We start from the raw sequence: 21,436 nt of genomic DNA, 5'->3' as shown, positions 1-21,436 counted from the left end.
CGGCCGTCATTTCCGGTATGCACAACGGCTGTGTTTGGTTTGAGACAACACAACCCTGTCGAAATTCACGCACTACGCCAATAAGTACACAGTGCACGTAGTATACTACATGGAAGTGTGCTAACTGAAGTATGTGATTTGGGACACAATGTAAGATTTTTTTAAGGAATAAAGAGCAGCCGAAAGTTAACAGTTTTCTCTCTCTTTTATAGCCTAATTACAAGGTCTTGGAAGCCAATAAAATTTAATTACTTATTTCAATTTACACGAGAAAGGATCTACACATTGATTGAACTCTATTAAATTTTGGTTTACATCACTAAACTTGGATTTACTAAACATGAATTATTTTTATTGTGTCACTTAGTTTTGCTAAACTCTTAAGTTAAATTCATCCTTGTTGATGCAACCAAGCCTTAGCCTTCACTTTTTTTATATATCTTTACGTTTAGTACTAAAGTGGAAGTCGACAACTTTTCAACTAGCTAGACAACTAGATTATCAAACGAACAATAAATCGTAAATGTTTGTTTCTGGTTGCAAGCATTAACTAGCGTGCTAGCGAGCCGCCATTATCCCCAGATCATGCCTAGAGGCAGAGAGAATTCAACAGTGAAAGCAAAGCCAATGGAGAACCAATTAAAATGCATGGTTTATAATGCTCACCGTGTTCAAGAGAGTCCATATAAACTCTCCCCTCTTTTAGTATCCATGACCTCGTAAGTGGAAATTTGTCGTGACATGTTTCCCAACGTTATGTTTCATTGGATGGTTCGATAATACATTGTGATTTAAGTCATATAGAGAGAGAATTTTACAGTTCGTCTGAGGAAAATGTTGATATTCCCAACAGTCTCTACTTTTCCTCTTTCACTGTTTGTTTGCGTTGTCTTGTATTACGTGACCCCCTTGCTAGCTTGCTAAACTGTTAGCCTCAGTAGCTTCTAGACGCTGACAGTAGCGTCCATGTTGCTGTAGCCTAGCAGTGGCGCTCACAAGCTCATGAGTCCCATTTAAAAGCAGCATAACATCAACAAAGAACATGCTTTCTTGCAGTTAGCATGTTAGCTAGCTAGCGTGCTAACTAGTTGAAAAGTTGTGTACACTTTAAGGATGCTTTCTTTCGCTTTAACATACGTACATACATTTATCTAAATTTCAGAATTAAATATAATGTACTCAAATTCAGGTATTGTGCCAGCTCTCGTTAAAAAAAAAAAAACACGACAAAACCCTGCTTTGCTAGTGTGACAACTGCCCCTGCTTCATCTCACACTTTGACCCCCATCTGTGCTCACACATCGGCTGACACTTCAACTTCTTGAACTCATATTTGAGCTGACGAATTCTTTCAGCTGACACCTTAACTTCTAACACCACTTTCACTTTAGTTATTTAACTTATTTCAGTGTCTTGACTTTCAGTGCTTTAACTTAAACAGACATTTCAGCCGTTTCAAATGTTTCGCCTGCAGTTTTTTAGTGGTAGTAAGCAATTTCCCCTCAGATATTGTAGTTATGTTTTATATAATCTCTTCACTGGGTGATTTCAGTGTGGCAGGCTCAAATAATTTGCGAAACCTGTCTGGAACCCATCTGAGCACGACTAACAGGTTGTCTGCTCTGTTATTGTGCTGCACGCCGCCATCCATGTGTTTTTGTATTTTGGGTGCCGTTTGTAGTCTGAGGTGTGTGTGAGTGACGGGGCGGTGTGTCAGAGATATGAGAGATGAGGTGTTTGTGTGCGAGTGTGTGTTGTCAGGCGGATGAGTAACGAGGTGTGTGCTTCTTTTGTGTACTTCCTCGGGGTGCTGTAGTCGTCTGTGTGACAGCCCTCTTGACTTCCTGTTTGGGCTGTCTCTCCTTTTTGTTGGGGGAAACAGGAAGTGCATCAATGATTATCACCTGTGCTGCTGCTGCTGGATTCAGTCAGTGTTTCCCTCCCTTTTTTGGTGTATGGTTTGAGACTGAATGTTCTCGCTATCATGCTTCTTATTTTAGATCTACTTAAACAATCACACAAACAGCAATCCCCCGCGGCCATTCACAGGATGTCAGTTTTGAAAGGGCTTAAAGTCGTGTGTCGTCCTCTGCTTTTAGTCCTTCCCCTGAGCTGGGCTGTGACATCTGCTACACATCAGGCTGCTGGCGAATCGAGTGTGTGAGTAGAAGACAGATTGTTTGTATGGATATGCGCTGCAGGATCACAGCGTCAGAGTGCTAGCAAGTGCTCCTTGGCCTTTGTCGCATCCATCACATCATCTGAATGCCGCGGTCACATTCTTACAATACTTACAATCCTCAAGGGATGACAAACAGACACAGGAACATACTCTGTGTTTAGTTTAGCTCGCTAAGGTGTCAGCTTTTTACATCAGGACAGAAGTGAAGCATATAAAAGTCCGACTTTCTGCTGTGTTAACGTGTCTTACATCACCGCACCTAGAGGTGTTGAAATTTAGCCAAACGTGTGAGAGGCAAAGGAGAGAGGGAGTGCATAACAAGGACAAGGAAAAGAAGAGTGATGGAGGGGAGGAGAGTGAAAGAATCCTGTAGCTCCTGCTGTTAGCAGGTAGCATTAAATTTCTCGTTTATGAGCTCGGAACATGGCAGGAAGTCCAAATCAATTACGGGGCCGACTGCATATTTAGTACTGTTCAGTCTTTTGCTGGTTTCATTAGCTTGTTTGATAGACAGAAAGACTAAGTGCGGCGTGTTCATAAACTACATACGAATCAAAGACAGAGAGAAGCGGGCCAACCTAGGCCTTCGCCATAGCAGGCAGTAAAATCAATTAAAGGGGCAGGGCACATATTTATCACTGTATCAGCCTTAATTACACTTTATCTAGCTTTCAATACCTCGTCCAAGACAAAAAGGGGGAACAAGTGTGTGCGTAAGTGAGTGTGTGGAGATAAGGGGGTTTGCAGAGGAGCTGTACAGTGGGTGAGTGAGGATGAAGTGATAGCGTATTGATCTATGGAAGTCCATCAGGCCCAGGACTCAATATGCCCAAGAGCTGTGACGGCCTACTAGCCTTTCACACACTTATAAACACACACTCTTTGTCCTCCTCTGTGTGCTTGTGTTATTTGTGAATTATACAGTCTGGATGACATATAATAAAGCAGAAAACACTGTAAACAGTGACATACCAACATCTGCTAGTGAGCAGCTGTCTGGGTTTAAACGAGGCTGCTAAGGTCGACGCAGGGCTTCATCTGTCAGGCAGCGCCGAGATGTAGATTTTTGTTTTAAGGACATCTTAAATCATCTATAATGAGCCTGCTCACTCCGGTCTGTTTGAAGGGTATGAGGCCTGAAATATGGGCTCTGTCATTGTGTGTGCTCGCCGCCCGCTGATGCCTGGGCGCTGCTTAGTCACTGCTGTGTCGAACATGGCGGGACTCTCTCTCTACCTGTGCTCCCCTCACCCATGCGCACCACTGTGACCTTACACAGCCTCTGTCCTGCCCGTCACACACACACACACACACTTATCCACAGAGGGACAAGAAAAGGCAGCAAACAAAGTCCTCCTTAATGGCGGCCTGTTTGGAAACGGAGGAGAGCCAGCCCTTTCAAAGTGCAGCCCGGGGCGCGGAGCTGAACCACAAGAGGAATATTCACTGGGCTCCTCTGTCTTCAATGAAGAGAGCGGCGCACACCACAGAAACAAAAATGTGATATATTCATCTGTTATTTATTTACTCTCTTTTTACATTTTTCATATCATCTCCATTGTCTGCTGCTTTGGTTGAAACATGTTGCTGCTTTTGAACAGCTACTTTTAACAGCAGGAGTTCAGCTGCTGGAAACTGAACGTTTTGTCCATTCTTTACTGAAACACTACGCCTCTGTCTGTTCTTTTCCTCTTTAAAAAGCTATTAAACAGAGGAGGAAGTCAATGTGTTCTTCAAATAACAAAGACGGGAATGCAATTCATCCAGCAGGCTGATTCAACTTAGTTTGGGTGAAAACCTAGCGTAGGTCTGGACCATGAATGAGATGATGGCTTGTGGTGGCGTTCACTGACATAGCTGGGCCCTCTGTTGCAGTCCAGACAAAAAAATAATCTGAATTCATGTAAATACACTCACTTTTTGCACATTTTAACACAACCCTCCCTTCTTTAGCTCTGGCCAGTGATGTAAAGGCTGATTTATAGTTGTACGCCGCAGCCTACTTTAGTGGCTTCTATGGTAGTGAGCATCTTTACTTGCTCTGTAATTACACCTCCAAAACGTTTTTGTGGAGTGCAGTTAAGTTTAATTGACTCAACTAACACCTGAACACATAAAGCATGGCTTGATAGTGACAACGTTAAACGAAAGCACCAAATTATAGAGGGTGAGCAGACAAAACAGTTGTCTTTTTGGTAGACATGTTTTCCTCACATATACAACATGCTAACATTAGCCTTGTTGCTAGCAGGCTTTTCCTCTACTCACATGAACAGGGTTTTCCCTGGGGCAAAGGTGGGGGGCATCTTGACAGCTGTACTTTTAAATACGGTCGGCCCCCTCTATTAAATATGAAAGGAGGCCCCTACATGCTTGAGCTTTAGGGCCGTTTCATAGTCGACGCACGCAACGCGAGCAACGCACTTCCTTTCATAGTCAACACATTGAACGCAAGCGATGCAGGTGACATTTGAAATGCAATACATCACTCGCACAATAGGGGGGAGCAGAGTCACCGGTACATTCCGACTAGCTAGTACTGCTATTTTATTTGCAGGGCACTAGAACTGTCATATAAACGGGTGTGCCCATACGAGTTCTCAAATTTTTTCCTCCTCGCCCGCCATATTTCATACCTGCTTCTTCTGTGAATAACAAACAGTGGTCAATTTCAAGTACGTCGCTTGCATTATCACCCCTGCTGGCAACGCATGGTATTACACGCATCGCTGCGTCGCATATCAAAAAAATGGACAACACATTTTGAGACGCAAGCACGCATCATGGTGGCCAATGCGTCCCAATGCGTTCGCATCTGCGTGCCTCTGCGTTAACTATGAAACGGCCCTTACACTGCTGACTTGTATAATCAGAACAGACATGTCCTGTGATTTTCAGCCTTCTATGATTATATTTACCCTTTACAGCAGGCACATCCTGACAGCTGAGAATATTACTGTCAGGTATTGTCCCCCCTCTATTAAATATGAAAGGAGGCTGAAAATCACAGGACATGTCTGTTCTGATGATACAAGTCAGCGGTCCTGAAATGTGTGTTTCTCTTCTATAATACACATTCTACATCTCGAAGGCGCCATCTTTCCACATACGGGCTTCCTTCACCTTTCAAACGGGGCAGAGCTCCGTGGGAAACAGTAGGAGAGACACACCCCGAGGTGGAACCGGGATCTGACACAACACCGGAGGGAGAAGCAGGTCCATGTTGCTTCGGGTTGTGAGCTTGCATGACACGTGTCTACATTGAAAGTAATGGGTTTGTGCGCACATAAACACTACATCTGAACGCCCCCCATGCACACACGCATGCTTTAACCAAGGCGGCGGCCAAAATCCCCCAGGTGGCCCACCTTTGTCTTAGACAGGCAGGGAAAACCCTGATGAAGCCAGAAACAACAGCAACATTTTGAAAGATAATCTTACAAAATTCATTCATTCATTCATTCTGCAGTCCAGCCAAAAACACTATAAACTAGCATTTTTAGTGTAAACTACTTTACCCGACTGTGGCACTTACCAGCTCAGGAGACCTGTTGCCATTGTCATCAGGTGAGGCCGTGGGTCTAATCTCAAGGGACGGGGCCAAGGCCGGGTCACTGCTGCTCCTCACCAACAGAGGTGTGTCTGAGAGGTGAAAGACAGAGTTAGAGACACAGAAAGAGCAGATGCTGGTGGTCTCAGTTGCACCATTTGCTGGCAATGTACTGTATTTTATTTGAGGAACTTTTGCAAAGAAATCATCTTATATTTCATTTCTCAACCTCCAAACACACTGAGGATCATCATCACGAGGAGGGGAGAGAAAAGAGCGAGGGAGGCGAGAGAAAAAGGAATGAGAGAGTTTTCTTTTGGCAACTTTCACACCCAGCAGCTGGCCTGCATCCTGCTGAAATGAGCATCGGGGAGGCTCAGAGGGTTAGACGGACCCCTGAGGCTCTCTGAGCTCTCCAACAGCATTTGACACCAAAGCGGTGAAAAAACAAAAAAGTTTAGGCCGCCTGTTGGCATTTGAAGATGAAAGCTAATGGAAAATCTGGGAAAAAACGGACACAGGAAACAAGGATTAGAAAATAGCACTGAATACAAACAAATCAGCCTCTGAATGGTAAATAAATGTACAATTAATGGCTTTAATTAATTTCAAGATGACTTCTAAACCCTGAGAGTGGACCAACAATCACCAAACCCCTTTCAGCAATACACCCAAGCCCGCAAACCCACAGCACATTTTCATATGACCAGCTGTTGCCTCCCAAAACACACACATGCACAAACACTTGCCACCACCCCTACGCTAGGAGAGGAAACATGGGCAAGTCTGAATCCACAATATAACAATTCAAAAGAATCTAATTTGGACCTTTGTGCCGCCTCTTGCTTTTAATATCCACCCCCAAAGGATGCACTGTTATTTGTGGATGTAAAACCCGTAGCTGGGTGTTTTTCGAATTTAACTCGACAGAGGAGAAAATAAAGACAGGGGAGAGAAAAAAGGAGAATGTGAGATAAACAAAAAAGTGAAAGGGAGAGCTGAGAGATAGTGACATGGAAGCAGGGAGAAAACCTCGAAAACTGAGACGCACAGAAAGGGAAGGCAAACAAAATTCTCTCCTTCCCTGTAATCAATCTCTCTTTGGAGGGTCAGTGACAGGGTCCTGGTCTAACGTGGTCAGAATAGAGAGAACAGAGTCAGAGAACACGGAGGAAAGACGGAACGGACAGGGGTCTCCATGTATGTGTGTATGTGTGTGTGTGTGTGGTTTATGATTGTAGACAGATGACTAATGGTCATTCCAACCATACCAGACACACATACAAATATCCTTTATGGCTCAAACAAGCTCCACATGCTGAGCTTAGATATGTCGACCTAATAATCTTTATTAATGAGCATAAATGATCAGTTGTTCTCTGCTGGACTGGTTGCAAGTCCCAGCCTCACCCTCCATCTGTCTGTGTTTCACACTTTCTTCTCGCTTCTACGAACAGTGAAAGTTAAAAGACACAATGCTGACTAGCTATCACCAACGTGAGAGAATTCAAAGGTGTCGAAAAGCACAAAAAGCTTCACAATGCTGGTTTCTTTTAATGAGGGTTTAAATCTCCTGCTTTTCCTCAGCCTGAGTTTTTGCTTTACTGAGGAAATCAACAGAGTGTGGTCTAATCTGATTTAGAAAAGCAGCGCTCATGTACAAATGTTAGGCAGAAACTACACAGGGAACAATATAATTTGCAATACTGAAATGTGCTTTGATTTAACACAGAAACATCTGGGAAATAAAGGTACCTTCTCAGAGCTGGCATCAAAAGGCATCAGAAAAATACATAAAATACATCAGACAGCCCTCTGACATATCATCTTATTATCTATTTATCTTGTGAGTATCTAAAATAGGTCAAACCATGCAGAGTATTTTGCTTGAAGCATCTCTTAGGATGCTATGGGGTCTATGCAGAAGGTCCAACCAGAAAAAAGGCTGTGTAGTTGTAGTAAGGGTGCCAGTTTCTTTTTCCTAGGATGGCAAAGTCATGACCCACCCTTCTCTACCTCTGATTGGCTAGTACTCGTCTACTTCTTTTGTTAGATCGGTTAGGTTTAGGAATGAGGAGTCAGATTGGTTAAGGTTGGGGTAAGAATATCAGTGTAAGCCAATGAGAGGCAGAGCAAGGCAAAGTAGGAAGATGGATGGGTCAAACAAACCGAGGACTTTCCCCCAGGAGACTGCTGTTCATGTCCTGTGTGAAAGCAAAAGTCAGTGTTGACTTAGGACGCATTCACACTGGCGCTATTTGGTCTGCTTTAAACGAACTCTGGTCCGCTTCCACGGATAGTTCGGTTCGTTTGGAGTGGTGTGAACACACTCGAACTCTGGTGTGGACCAAAAGAGCCAACCCTGGTCCGCTTGAAAACTGGGGGTCTCGGTCAGACGTTGCGCTAGACTTTTTCGTCGCCGGTCATTTTGACTGACAGGGTCATAAAAATCCAGTCATAATCTATTTCTACCGATCATTTTAATTTTCATTTTTAATGATAATAAAGATATTCAAAGACATTTAGTTTCATTCGTTCGTTTTTAATAAATCCAACAAGCAAGTTATAAAGTGTGCATTAATAAGGACATGAACGAAAAGATGAACAGACATCCACACACCCGTGCCATTAGGCTTCGCCCTGGACACACTGGACGGCACTAACGCGTCACTAACGCGTCCGGTGCGTCCAGGGAGTTATGTAGTTATGCCTGTAGGCTCGGTGACACAAAATTAAAATTGTAATGAAGTGATTAGGGTATTGAAAAATGTGTTCGGTTATGCACTGTTGTGTTTTTTTTTTAATTATAAACACGGCGTTATTGAAAGGAAAGAACAGCTCCTTGAAAAAAATTGGGGTTCTTTGGTTCTTACGTGATGTCACTTAAGTATGTTTCAACGCCTAGGTTAACTTACGTACATAAATTAAAATAGGTTAGCATTGATTTCTGCATTCGCACAGGACAGGAGCAGCAGTCTTCTGGGGGAAAGTCCTGGGTTTGTTTGACCTATTCATCCTCCACTACTGCTAGTCTTTTTTCACAGGGTAGCGAAGGCACGATGCACCCTACTCTGATTGGCTTACCCTGATGTTCCTACCCTAATCCTATCCAATCTCTCTCATCGTGCCTAAAAATAACCAATCCAACAGATTATGTCAGTCAAGTACATTACATAGCCTAGGTTAACATAAGTATGTAAGTCAAAATAAGGACGTTTTCACACCAGGATAGTCCGGGGGACTCGGTTCGACTGGGCGGGGAAAACCGAAAAAGACGGCAGAGAGCGAGAGACTATGACATGCTGCTGTGGTTAAACAGACGCCGAGCGAGGTATTGCAAGGGTTTACTCTATGTCACTTCCTCTCTTTGATTCACTGGATAGTCCATTTGCATTTCCCACTGTACCAGGGTTCACTTGCAAGTGAACCGAGACCAGGGGTCGCGTTAACCGGGTATTCTCGGTCATTGACCGTTTTTTTACAACAATGACCGGAAAATCTGAAGGCCGTCGGTCATTTTGACCGGTTGCAATTACCACCCCTGCCCACTTGGCGGCGGAGTGCACAGTAGGTACTGCAGAGAAAAAGTCATTCATCTGCTTCATGAAGCGTTGTTGACATAACGCCCAGCAGCAGAGGCAGTTTTCAGTCAGCGCCCATGTTAACCTATCTGACTGTCCACACAGGCCGCTGAGCAGAGCGGAGCGCCCGCGGAGGCAGCGCTTCAGTTCGGCGTCTGGTCTATTTTTCACGGGAGCTGCGAGCGCTTCTGTCAAGCTGGATAGAGCGGATCGCACCAAACAGGAAGTCGGACACAGAAAAGACAAGAGAATCCGGCCAATTTTCAAAATAAAATAACAGCGCGCACTGAGGAACGTGAGGAGAAAATACACTTGATCTTTCCAAAGGTAGAGTTATGGACAATCCTTCAATCCACCGTTCTTGGGTGAGAGATGCTTATGAGATGTAAACCTAGAAAACAAAACTTTGGGTCAAATGTTAAACATATGCCGAATACATTCTCCAGAGCTTGTTTCATCTCCCTCCAGAACTTCTTCAATTTATTGCATTCTCTTACACAGGTCTGGGATAGCACTACTGCATTTTCTGTGCTTTACCATATGCTGCTTCCTAAGGGAAATCCTCTTGTGAGTCTTTTCTACTGCCATTACAGTTTAGTATAAAAGACTCGGGAGGCCTCAAAAACGTACTTGCTTCACCCAAACCACTGGTGTGTTCATTCCGACAACCTCAGAGAGCACTATTTCTATGTCTTTACATTTTCCAGACCAACACATGTAAAAGTTCACAAATTTGGAGGGCCATGTATAGAAAGCAGTTAAATTTAATGAATGGTTCTTTGCTTTCCCTCCTGTACCCACCTGTCTAGTATATTCATGGGAATGCAGTGAGAATACAGACAGGAACAGCAAGCAGGTTTTAAAAAGGAAACACACACACATATCCATATATTTGTTCTGAGCCAGGTCTGCTAAGGTAATACTTGAGATTTTCCTCCACCATATGGGAAAAGGTGACACCTGTTCTTACACAGGGATGAACGACACCACATTATATCAAACTGCAAGGACAATAGGTACAGTACATTAAATAGCAAAATACCTTCACTACCGCAAGGCCAGCCGGACTAAATAGCCGCACCTGTTTAACTGGATTCTCTAGATTTTAAAGATACTGAATGATGGACTGTAAAACACTTATTTCCAAAGTGGCTATAATGGATTTTCAGAATGAGCTCTACAAATAGGCCTCAGCTTGTGACAGCACGCATACTTCACCACAATGTCAATGATGCAAGTTTGTGAAGTGACCAAGGCCGCTTCATGGTCACAGTCAGGGTCCATTAGCCAGCGGTCAGCCCCATAAATCCTCCTCCATTTATCCAGTGGAGTCAAATCCACCTCCATCAATCCTCCCACCACTTAGAGCCCCAGAGCCCGGCCATGTGAAGGAACCTGAGGGTCACTGGCTTTGACCTCTGACCTGCGTTGACCTACGGAGGGTCAAACGGTGTCACAGAGGGTCAGAGATATTGATGAGAGTGACAGTTTTAACTCTCTTAGGTCAGCCACTGTTTGGTGGGTTATAAACAAGATTGGCTCGGGGCCATTACTAATCAAAGGTGACTGGGCTGCTGGAAATAGGCTTTAGCTTGGGTTAAGGCTTTAACAGAGTGTACCCTTTTACATGCCTGAAAAATAGTGCCATATGTCCACATGCACCCGCAACTAACTGAACTACTTATGTGGAGTGGTGTCTCCATGACAACAGCATTTTTAAATGTTGGCATTCATAAATCTGGATGGTGTTTACTGAGAGGAATTTAATGAGATTTAAGTAGGGTTTCATACATCTTCTATTTGTACATACAACATGAGTGTGTCTGGCATATAAGACACTTCCTTGGCTGCTACTGTCGCAGACAAATTTCCCAATGTTGGAATAAAATCATAAGAATTGTACTTTGGTGCCCACTTCTTGCACACACTTTGGTGTGAGGTGGTCATAAAGCTCAGTCAGAGCTGTCTTAAGACAATCTTTTTCTCCTCTTAACATTCTGGGCAAAATCCAAAATGTAAAATAGACAATACTGTCGACATATGACAGCCTTTATCTTGTGTTTCTACAGTTATATGTTTTTGCGGACATGTAAGGAATTGTTAACATGTCATATTTCTTAAAGGGTATTTGGTGTAACATTGTTGAACAGGGGCTGGACGGGAAATGACATCAAAAGGAATTTCGTTGTAGTCTTGCAAATGGAAACCTTGCAAGATCCCCAGTTTTTGTGGAAATCTTATATCGTGACTAATAACTCGCATTGTCTTTAGCTAGCTGACTTTATACTTTTAAAAGTCTTTAAAGTCCTCTAGTGTATGATAGGCATTATTCTTTGCATTCTTAAAGGGATAGTTTAGATTTTTGGGGTTGTATGGTCAGTATATTTAATACAGTAGATGTCAGTGGGCACGCCCCCAGTTTGGAGAAGCAGGCTGGAGTCTAACATGGAAGCTAAGTAATGTACTGCTGTGGATGGGGGCCAGCAACAAAAAGCCCCACCTAAAAAAATCTGAATCAGTTTAAGTTAACTCTATATTGAAAGTATTTTCACTGCATAACCTTAATGTCAAACAGTGATTTCCAACCAGAAAATGAAGCCTTTATATTGCTCTCTTCAAAGCCAGACTCCATTGAGAAAAACAGTGATTTAACAGAGCTGAACACAGGAGCTGCTGGTGTACTGCTGCCTCGAATAGTTCGTAAATCTGTGTAATTGTGTGAATTCGGTGCTTAAAATGGTTAATTAACATTAATCACAATCACACACTAACTAAAAAACTAAGCAACTGATTGAAGCAGCAATAGACGCAGCTCCCATGTTCAGCGAGCTAAAATTACTGTTTTTGTCAATAAAGTCTGGTAGCTTTGACGAGAGTAGATGTAGAACCGCAGATGTTCACGGCTGCCCCATCGGAACAAGCTGTCTGACGAAAAAGGTTTAAGTGGTGAATATACTCTCAATATAGTATACACTTAGACTGATATTGATTTTTTTGGTGGGACTTTTTTAGGTAGCTAAAATATATTTTGTTGCTGGCCCCCATCCACAGCAGTACATTGCTTAGCTTACATATTAGACTCCACCGTGCCTGCTTCTCCAAACTGGGGGTGTGCCCACTGATATCTACTGTATGTAATATACTGTTTATGGATAAGAACCTCATACAACCCCACTTCAAAAAATCCAAACTATCCCTTTAAGGTCAAAAACAGAGGTGTTCCACATCTATGGTGCAGAAATCATTGGCTTTAGATGATAATTTGTTGAATCTAATAGTGCTGCTTGACCAAATTGTTTCTGATCTAAAACAGGTCTTGTGTTTGATCAAATGATAAAAACAAAATCTGTGGAAGCTACAGAGAGACTTGGTCTCTAATCAGCAGTGTGGCATCCGTCGCCCTCCGGAGCTGAACATTTCATGCCCTGTGTGCATCGTGAGCAGATTTTTCATTTATTTTAAGATCACAGACATTTTCTGACTCCAACATGCAGTCTCCTGCCAAAAGGGTGGAGAGGAGGTGGAAGCACTATAACTTTGGGTGTATTTTAGGTCGGCTAATTTGATGCCAACTGTACAGCCGCAACCACAAGGTACCCTGCAACTTTAAATCCACGTCACCCACCAAACTCATCTCGGCGACCACTTCAAGGCTGGAGAAACAAACGGTAACACACTGAAACACACCCCGGTTGTGTTCCTCCCTTATCTTACTGTTGAGACTCGTGTAACTGGAGAGACCCTAAGAGGCCGTGTGAACTTTGCCAATTCTGTGTTTACATCTTCTTTTGACTCTCCATCTGTGACTCTCTGCTTAACAAGGCTGCTTATTCAATTCTGGGAACACAGATTTATTTTAAGAATTTTCGTCTTGTTTTCAGTTCTGTGAAAGTTCTGCGGTGCTAGTTCACTGCCGGGGCAGGATGGAAACAAGGATGCATCATGTTTCTTTCTGACTGTGTGTGTCACGGTACACGTTAATCACTGTGTGTGCCTTTATGCACATTTATCACAAAGAGTGGCTGTGCTTCTGTGTCTACTGTTTCTATATTTGTGTGCGTGTGTGTGTGTGTTTTCATGCCTCAGGCCAGGGTGGTCTTGTTTCTCTCCCAATCGATAGAGCAGCCCGGCTCAGGCTGCTCATGGGATGATGCGATAAGGACTCTCTTCCTAGAAGTGTGTGTGTGTGTCCGTGTAGCAGCGGATCAATGCAGGTCTAATCATCCCACTGGGGCAGTGTGAAGTCCAATCACCCTGTTCAAACAAGCAGTCCAACCTGACACACAAACACTTTGATGCCTGACTGATTACTGAATTACGCCTCGTCCTGTCCACCGCCACTCAGTGCGATTACATGCACACTATAACCAGATTATTGGGAGTAATTCGATTAAGGTGATAGTGTGATTAAAGCGTTCACATGGTTTGGTAACCCCAGTTTACACGATTTGTTGATAAGTGGGTTAATGTCTGGGAGGGTGTTGTCGCCATAGGTGCATATTGTTAACTGGGTTATTTTGTCACATGAGCAGAATAAAGTTCTGATGATGCCACAGATGCTGTTATTTTTAATACTGTGGGACAAGTCTTAATTTGTTATTAGTAAGGCAAGATCTGAAGCTATGAGGAGCACCTTATTCATGTGACGACAAAGCAAATTTAAAGACAGTTAGCCCGGACACTAGAGACACTGCTGGCACTGGAAACAGGCTAATCGGGCTAAACGGCTAATCACGGAGAATGTTTTTGACCAGCTATGCATTTCCGTCTATTGTTCAACGTTGCTACTTTTACATTTAGTTGAACAGTAGTACGACTACTTTTCTGCACCGCAATAAAGCCAATAAGGTATTGAAGCTACATTGGTTAGCTAGCTTCTGCCGCTCTGTACTCGGCACCACCCTGGTGGGTTGGGAGATAGCTAGCGTCACTGCTCGTTCAGCAATTACCACTGGTAAGAGTCCCAACCTCTAGTGGGGTTGCTGTGGAAACATTGGGTCCGTCCCAATACTCACATTTCCCCTCAAATTTGGCCCTAGCCCTTGTTTTTGCGTGTCCCCACGAAGGGCTAGGGTGTCCCAAACTTTAGGGAAGCGCTTTCCAGCCCTTAAAATCCCCACTTAATTTAAAGAGCTGTGCGATGCACACTTACAAACCCATCTCAACTGAGGGGAAGATTGAATTTCCCAGGATGCATTGCCAAACTATCCAGGCAAGTTTTCCAGGAAGTTGGCAGCCTCCATGAGAAGCCATTGCACTATTTTCGCAAATAAGCGTGTAAAAATTTCAAGCCAACATGAAAATCTACAGAGTTCTCTGTGCAAGAAGCCTACGTCGACGATACACGTGACGTAGGTGAACACGTCTGTTACGCTAATTTACATGAAGTGGCGTCCCAATTCGTATGTAAAATGCCCGACCACTCAACACTACCCCTTCGTCGTTGAATCTTTCTGGCGAGTGCACTTGAAACCAAGGGGTAAGGTTAAGGGAAGAGAATTGGGACTGGCCCATTGTGCCCATCCTCCAGTCTCCCCCAAGGTCGCCCGCAGCTTAATTTTGAGCTGCAAAACCCCTTTAGCATTGTCAAGTATGTTATCACTCTTAGCTCTGTTAGCATCCTTAGCAGAGTCAGCATGACTTATTCACTGGGGTGACATCAGAGAGGGGGCAGTGACGACTATATTTTTGGCTAGCCGTCTGTCTGTCAGCAAAAACTACATAGTATGAAATAAAATAAAAGCCGATACATTTACAAGACAAAGTTTTATCAACTCTAAATGGATAGCACTTCGAAACATGGTGCTAAAGCTCATTGACTCAGTGGAGTGCCTGCCCTGAAGAAAAGCACCTCTTGTAGTTCACTTAATTTTGGGGTTTTTTATTAAAAATTAACTGGTTAGTTATCAGTTAATGGGTGTCCGGTCATTGAAAGAAAAATTGCCTGATTAAAAAACTACCTGACTATAATCACCCCTTTGTTACAATCATCCAAAACTGATGTTATCACAAACGGTCCGCATACTAGATGTGGTGAAACACCCACTTAACCAATCTTGTTGCAGCAAACACACACAGACACACACTCCCCTGAGACCAGCAGTGGATGGGCGACACTGGTTCTGGGTTGGTTAACTCGCATGCTGGGGTTCTTTTGTCAAATTGCCTGTGTGTGCATGCATGTCTGAATGACAAAAGCCTCCTTATTGCATGAGTCTGGCTCTATATGAGGGGCGTCACAGGGTCACATCATAACTAAGTTAGTCAGGGTTCAACAGGGGTGGAGAGCAGGGTGGGAGGGGTGGAGGCAGGAAGAGGTCCCACTGGGTTAAAAACAGGGTGGGGAGGGGTTGAAATTAGTCCATTCACGCTCGGCTGGACCCTGGGCATGCTAACAGGTTACAGTGCTAATCTAGTTAGAGCTGGAAGCCATGCGGAGACGGGGAGGTATCGGGTGGGGGTGGGGGTGGGGGTGATGGGTCAGAGTCGAGAGCGCCGGGTGGTAAGCCGGATGGCAGGTGGTTGAAGCTGAATAGTAGAGTAGGCGAGGAATGACTAGGTGGAGTGAAGAGGGGGCAGATAATGGGGCAGAGGGCAAATGTGGGCAGAGGGAGAGAGATGGCAAAGGGCAGGTGTGTGTATGTGTGTTTGGTGGCCAACAGATGGAGAGAGGAAAATGAAGGGGTGACTGGGTGGCCCGGTGATTAGACAGACCCTCTCTTGTCATTCAAGACTTAATCAATGCAAGGCACTGACGTAGAAAAGACTGACATGTAGAGTATTTATATTTACAGTAAAATGTATCTATAGCCAGAAGAGACTGACGCCCAGACACAGCAGATATTTCCCCAGAGGCTCCCTGAGGCTTCTGACTGACTCGTCTTGTGATAATGTTTCCCACTGGAGAGGCACTATCCCAAGATGGTGGGACGGCATTGTTGCGGAAACACGGTGGCGACTCCCCAGTCTACCTCAGCTAGCCTCGGTGAGTAAGCAGCCTTATTTTGAGCTACAAAAGCCTTAACTAGGGTATGTTAGCGCCACTAGCCATGCTAACGCTCAAACGGTGCTAACAGAGCAAGCAGGGATAACATGGTTTAACAATTCTAATGAGGTTTTGGGGCTCAAAATGTCGTAGTTAACTCATTGAGGCAACCTGGGAGGAGATCGGACAGTGTTTCCACAGCGAAGGCGTCCCGCTATCAGGAGTCAGGACAGCGCCACCAGAGGTAAACGCTAAAGAAGCTGGGTCATGAGCTAGCTTCCACCCCACCAGAGCAGAGCTGCAAAGGCTAGCTAACCAGTATAGCATGCATACCTTATTAGCTTTGTTCTTAATGTGGCACAACAGAGTGCTCGTACTGCTACTAACTGAAAAGAAGTGACATTAATCGATAGACCAACATGCTCAACTGGTCAAAAATATTCTCTGCTGGTAACCACTGACATCCCAAGCTTTACAAGAACACACTTGAAGTCCTAACCTTCCTGCAGGACACGTTCTCCCACAGACATTTCAGTCTTTCTTTAGCATTCAGAGAGAGAACTGACATCACTCTGATGATATTTTGAACCTCTACTAAACTGTGTCAGCTGTCATCTTTGATCAGGGTCAACTTTTCTTATTTTAACAAGGTTGTTCATCATCACTCTCTTCTCGAACTTGTCTTACCTGAGCTCTCACTGCACTCAAGAGAAGTCTATGCAACGATGGGGCTGGCAGATACATCAACACTGTCAATATCGTGATATGGGACTAGATATCATCTTAGATTTTGGATATTGTATTATCGTAAGTGTTCACTGCTCAAGACGCCACTATTCCACTATATATCTTTACATAGCAAATAGCGGTTTAGAGTATAGAACAGTGGCTGGACAGAAGTGAATAGTGGCACTGAGATAAGTCTATCTCAGACATTTTAGCTAAACGCTTTTCAGTCCTCATTATACAATATATTAAAAAAACACCCTGCAGCGCCGCATTTGTGGCTCTCAGTCTGAGCGACGTGTGAAAACAAGAACAAACTAAGTAAAGAACGTTAAGCGAGGATGACAGGAGAGAACGCTGCGTCAACACTGCATCTGTTTTCACACGCAATCAAGTTACAGGCAAAAATCTCTCCTTACACAGTAGGTTCAGCTTACAGCTGTTCCATAATGTACTTTCTGACTTTCTCTCTCACACGCCTACACACACACACGCACACACACCTCCGGCTGTCTCAGCGCGCTACACTTTCTCACATGCACAAAAATGGCAAAGTGTTGATTGAGCTTTAGTTTGTCAGGTGTTTGAGATTTCTGCAGAAACATCTCTTAAATTTAAAACTGGAACCTCTGTTGTTCGACAGAATACTGAATTATTCATTTGAAAATATTTTCATGAGATGAAGCTGAAACCTTGTGCAGAGGAAAACAGTTTGACATACTGCGTTTGAGGATGGCCTCGTTGACTTCGATCTCTCCTGTGCCCGGCTCCTGGTACTCCAGGTGGGCATAGTAGTGGAGGGGTTCAGGGCTGGGGGCGGCACTGGAGTAACCATTGGACATGGTCTCTCTGGGACTGTCCGTCCTGTCGCGCTGGATGTCAAACACTGCCACCAGCTGGAAGAGACACACAAAGTCAAAGATATTAAACATAATGTTCACACGATCTGAAATGAACGAGCTTTCCTCAAGATGAGCGTGACAGTCTAAACAATGCGATTTCTGGCACATGAACAAGCTGGAAACAGGCAGCCAGGTTATATAGCGTCTCCACTGTGCCATGATCACAGAGAGGCTTTTATGTGATTTATCTTGCCAACAGTGGGGATGCAACCTGCTTCGTTCTGCCAAGTGTGCAGATGTGTGTGTGTGAGGCGAGCAAATAGAGCTGGATTCACAGCTCACTCGCTCTGAAACCTCTTACAGTGCAGAACACGCCAGCAGATGCCACTTCAGCGACACCATAACTTTCTTCGTTTTGAACAAAGGACAGAAAAAATCTGACCAGCACAGGCCGGTTCAGAGGAGTTAACACGCGAGGCGAGGCAAGGTGTGTATGTATGAAATTAGCAGTCAAATGAGATCTGACACGAGAATGAGAAGCTGTCAAACACAATGACACGGCTGCCACAATGAGGCGGCGGGAAGAGACGGGGGCGCCAAATGAACAGGGGATGGAGGGCAGAGGGACGACAAACAATCCTAATTGAGACAGGGACATGATGGCAGATAGAGCGAAGGGGAGTGAGTGTGTGTGTGTGAGTTGACTTGCGGGGCCGTGCCATCGCGGCTACGTGGTTTGATAAATGGGCGCGTGGCGGCGTGACGCTCTCATTAGACGGTGCGGGCAAAGGAAATGACCACTTAATGAAAAGCAATAACTGCAATGGAACAAGGGATGGAAATAAAACAACAGATGAGTGGAGGATGTCAATTAACGACGAAGGAGCACGAAGGCTGTGTGTGTGTGTGTGTGTGTGTGTGTGTGTGTGTGTGTGTGTGTGTGCGTGTGAGTGTTTAAGTGTGTGTAAACAATAAGCATGGAGGAGGCGGCAAAATATGTACCATCCATCACGCTGCGACGCCGCCTCTCACCTCAACCTCCCGTGATTCAATATCCTCGTGACACCTGGTCGACGCCATGCAAAGGAGATTCGTTTGCTGTGTGTGTGTGTTTGTGTGTGTGTGTGTGTGTGTGTGTGTGTGTGTGAGTATTACAGAGAGTGAGTGAAAGAAAAGATGAGGAATTGAAGGGCTGGCAGACGCAGAGAAAAGAGAGAGAGAGAAAAGAAAAGACCGAACGCCAGGAAAACAATCTGATTGGCCGCTTGATGGATGCTTCTTGAGCTCTTTCTCTCTTCTTTATCTGCTTTCCTCTTTCTCTCCTTATCTCCTTCCCTCCCGAGCCTCTGTCTCTTTCTCCAAACTCGCTGACAGCATCAATCAAAGGAGAAGTCTCGGAGCGTAATGTGATGTGCGCGCACACGCGCCGGCGAGCGCGTACGGAGACACAGTGATGAGCTCCCCTCAAAAACCATTTATTCGCTTCGAACAACAACAACAACTTCTTTTAATGTGCGGAGGGGTGATGATGATTTGCTTTCCGGGAGTTTATTTTTTATGGCTGACACAGGCAGGGAGTGATGCAGATGAAGGCCGCCCTGCTGCTTCCACTCATCACTCAATCAAACACAAAGTATCAACAAAATGAATCATGCATTGCTTCATTGGGAACAAGCTGGAGTATAGAAAAATGGACCTTTTAAAGGCAGTGTATTTTAGGACTGCATTGATCACATACTTTGTAACCTGTCACCTTTTATTTGACCCGCAATCTAGTTTGAAATCTTCCGAGTCAAAGATCTATCAGACACAAAAACACAATTTACTAATTCATTAAACAGACAAGTAAAACTTGTAATGCTGAAATGGACCCAGGTCCGTATGGACTAACAGGGTGCCAACTTAGCTGACAGCTGATGGGTGCTGATGAGGGTCAAACTGAGGTGAGACAAAGAGTGTCAGTGTGATAAAAGGCCGATAGCGGATCTTCACTGATTGAGCAACCTGTCACTTTCTGACAAGTTTGAATTCAAAGCAGCAAATGCAGTTCCAAAAAAGAAGAAAATGAAAGCTTGCAGATGGTACAAAGAGGAAATAAGATTGCTGTTGTGTGCCTCCAACAACCAGTCTAGCTGCAGTTTAAATCCAAGTCTGTTCAGACTCGTATGTAGCCATGACAGTGGAGAATGCTTCCAGTATGGATGTTGCTGTAATACGTTGATGATTCACGAACATCTGCCCGCCCGCGCCTTTGACAACCAAAATCTAATGAGTTCATCCTTGAGTCCAAGTGGACGTTTGTGCCAAATTTAAGGAAATTCCCTTTAGACTTTCTTGAGATATAGTGTTAACGAGAATGAGATGGACACAAGGTCACAGTGACTTTGACCTTTGACCACCAAATTCTACACAGTTCATCCTGATGTCCAAGTTTGCTCCAATATTTAATCAGTTAATTAGTGAATCCAAGTGAATGTCCGTGCCAAATTTGAGGAAATTCCCTCAAGGCATTCTTGAAGTACGGGTTCACAAGAATGAGACGTATGCAGGGTCACAGTGACCTTGGACATGTTCCAAATTTGAAGAAATTCCCTCTAGGCATTCTCGAGATTGCGTTCACAAAAATAGGACAGATGGACGGAAGAGGGGCTTACATGGGTAATGACAGTAGGACAAATTTGAGGAAACTCCCTGGAGACTTTCTTGAGAAATAGTGTTAATAAGAATGAGAGGGACACACGGTCACAGTGACTTTGACCTTTGACCACCAAATTCTACATAGTTCATCCTAATATCCAAGTGGATGTTTGACAGCAAGCCAAACTCCAATTCACAAAGACATCAGAGTCAGGATGTAGCATTCAAGCTCCTTTATTTATTGCCGACTCAACTTTGTGACCACGGAGTGAAACTAAAATAACAAAAAATATATTGTATTTACTGAAAGGTCTTTACAAAGGGAAGGCATCTGCACAGGCATGGTTCGCTTAGCATAATTAGCATTAGCATAATTAGCATGAAAATTGCTAGCATCTGCTTGGTTAACATGAACAGAGTTAACATTAGCATCTTTAGCATTAGCACTGTTAGCAGGAGCGTCGTTAGCATTATCGCTGTTAGCATGGTGAAATCATAGTTAACACAGTTTAGAGAATAAACCAAAAAAGAAACTAAGAGATACCACAAGAGTTTATTATCTCAATATATATTAAGTGGTTTGACAGCATGAGGGCTAAATGCTTAACAGTAACAAATCAACATGGCTGAATTAAACACATGGTTACAAACAAATTCGAAATCCACTTCTCCAACTACGAACTCAAAAAGGTCTCACAAATACTAGTTGCTGAGATGGTAGCAAAGGGATTCGAGCTTACAGTCAATGCTTTCCGAGCCGAAAAAAAAGATCACAGCAGACAACCCTCTGATGGCTGGAATGGTTTGATACTGAGGCCTGAGGCCTACCTAGGCTTTATAACTTCCTGTGAGTAGGAATTCCTGTTGGTAGGACTTCCTGTCGATGGGACTTCCTCTTGGGAAGCCTGCGCAATTCAGTAAACTGCCAAAGAG

At 44.0% G+C, this 21,436-nt stretch overlaps 1 protein-coding gene across 1 annotated transcript in view; it reads right to left on the bottom strand.

Moving 5' to 3' along the window:
- The window catches only part of pard3ba (par-3 family cell polarity regulator beta a), a 206,772-nt gene that overhangs the window by 147,232 nt on the left and 38,104 nt on the right, over positions 1 to 21,436 (bottom strand). Inside the window, exons 4-5 of the mRNA XM_050063013.1 lie at positions 17,746 to 17,920; positions 5,718 to 5,824 (exon numbers count right to left, since the gene is read on the bottom strand). Of these exons, the coding sequence (XP_049918970.1) occupies positions 5,718 to 5,824; positions 17,746 to 17,920 (282 nt within the window). The remainder of the gene's footprint in view (positions 1 to 5,717; positions 5,825 to 17,745; positions 17,921 to 21,436) is intronic.

Source organism: Epinephelus moara, chromosome 15, assembly GCF_006386435.1.
Source record: "Epinephelus moara isolate mb chromosome 15, YSFRI_EMoa_1.0, whole genome shotgun sequence".
Lineage (NCBI taxonomy): Eukaryota > Metazoa > Chordata > Actinopteri > Perciformes > Serranidae > Epinephelus > Epinephelus moara.
Note: the sequence above shows the minus strand (reverse complement) of the source record. Positions and strands in the feature narration are given on the sequence as shown.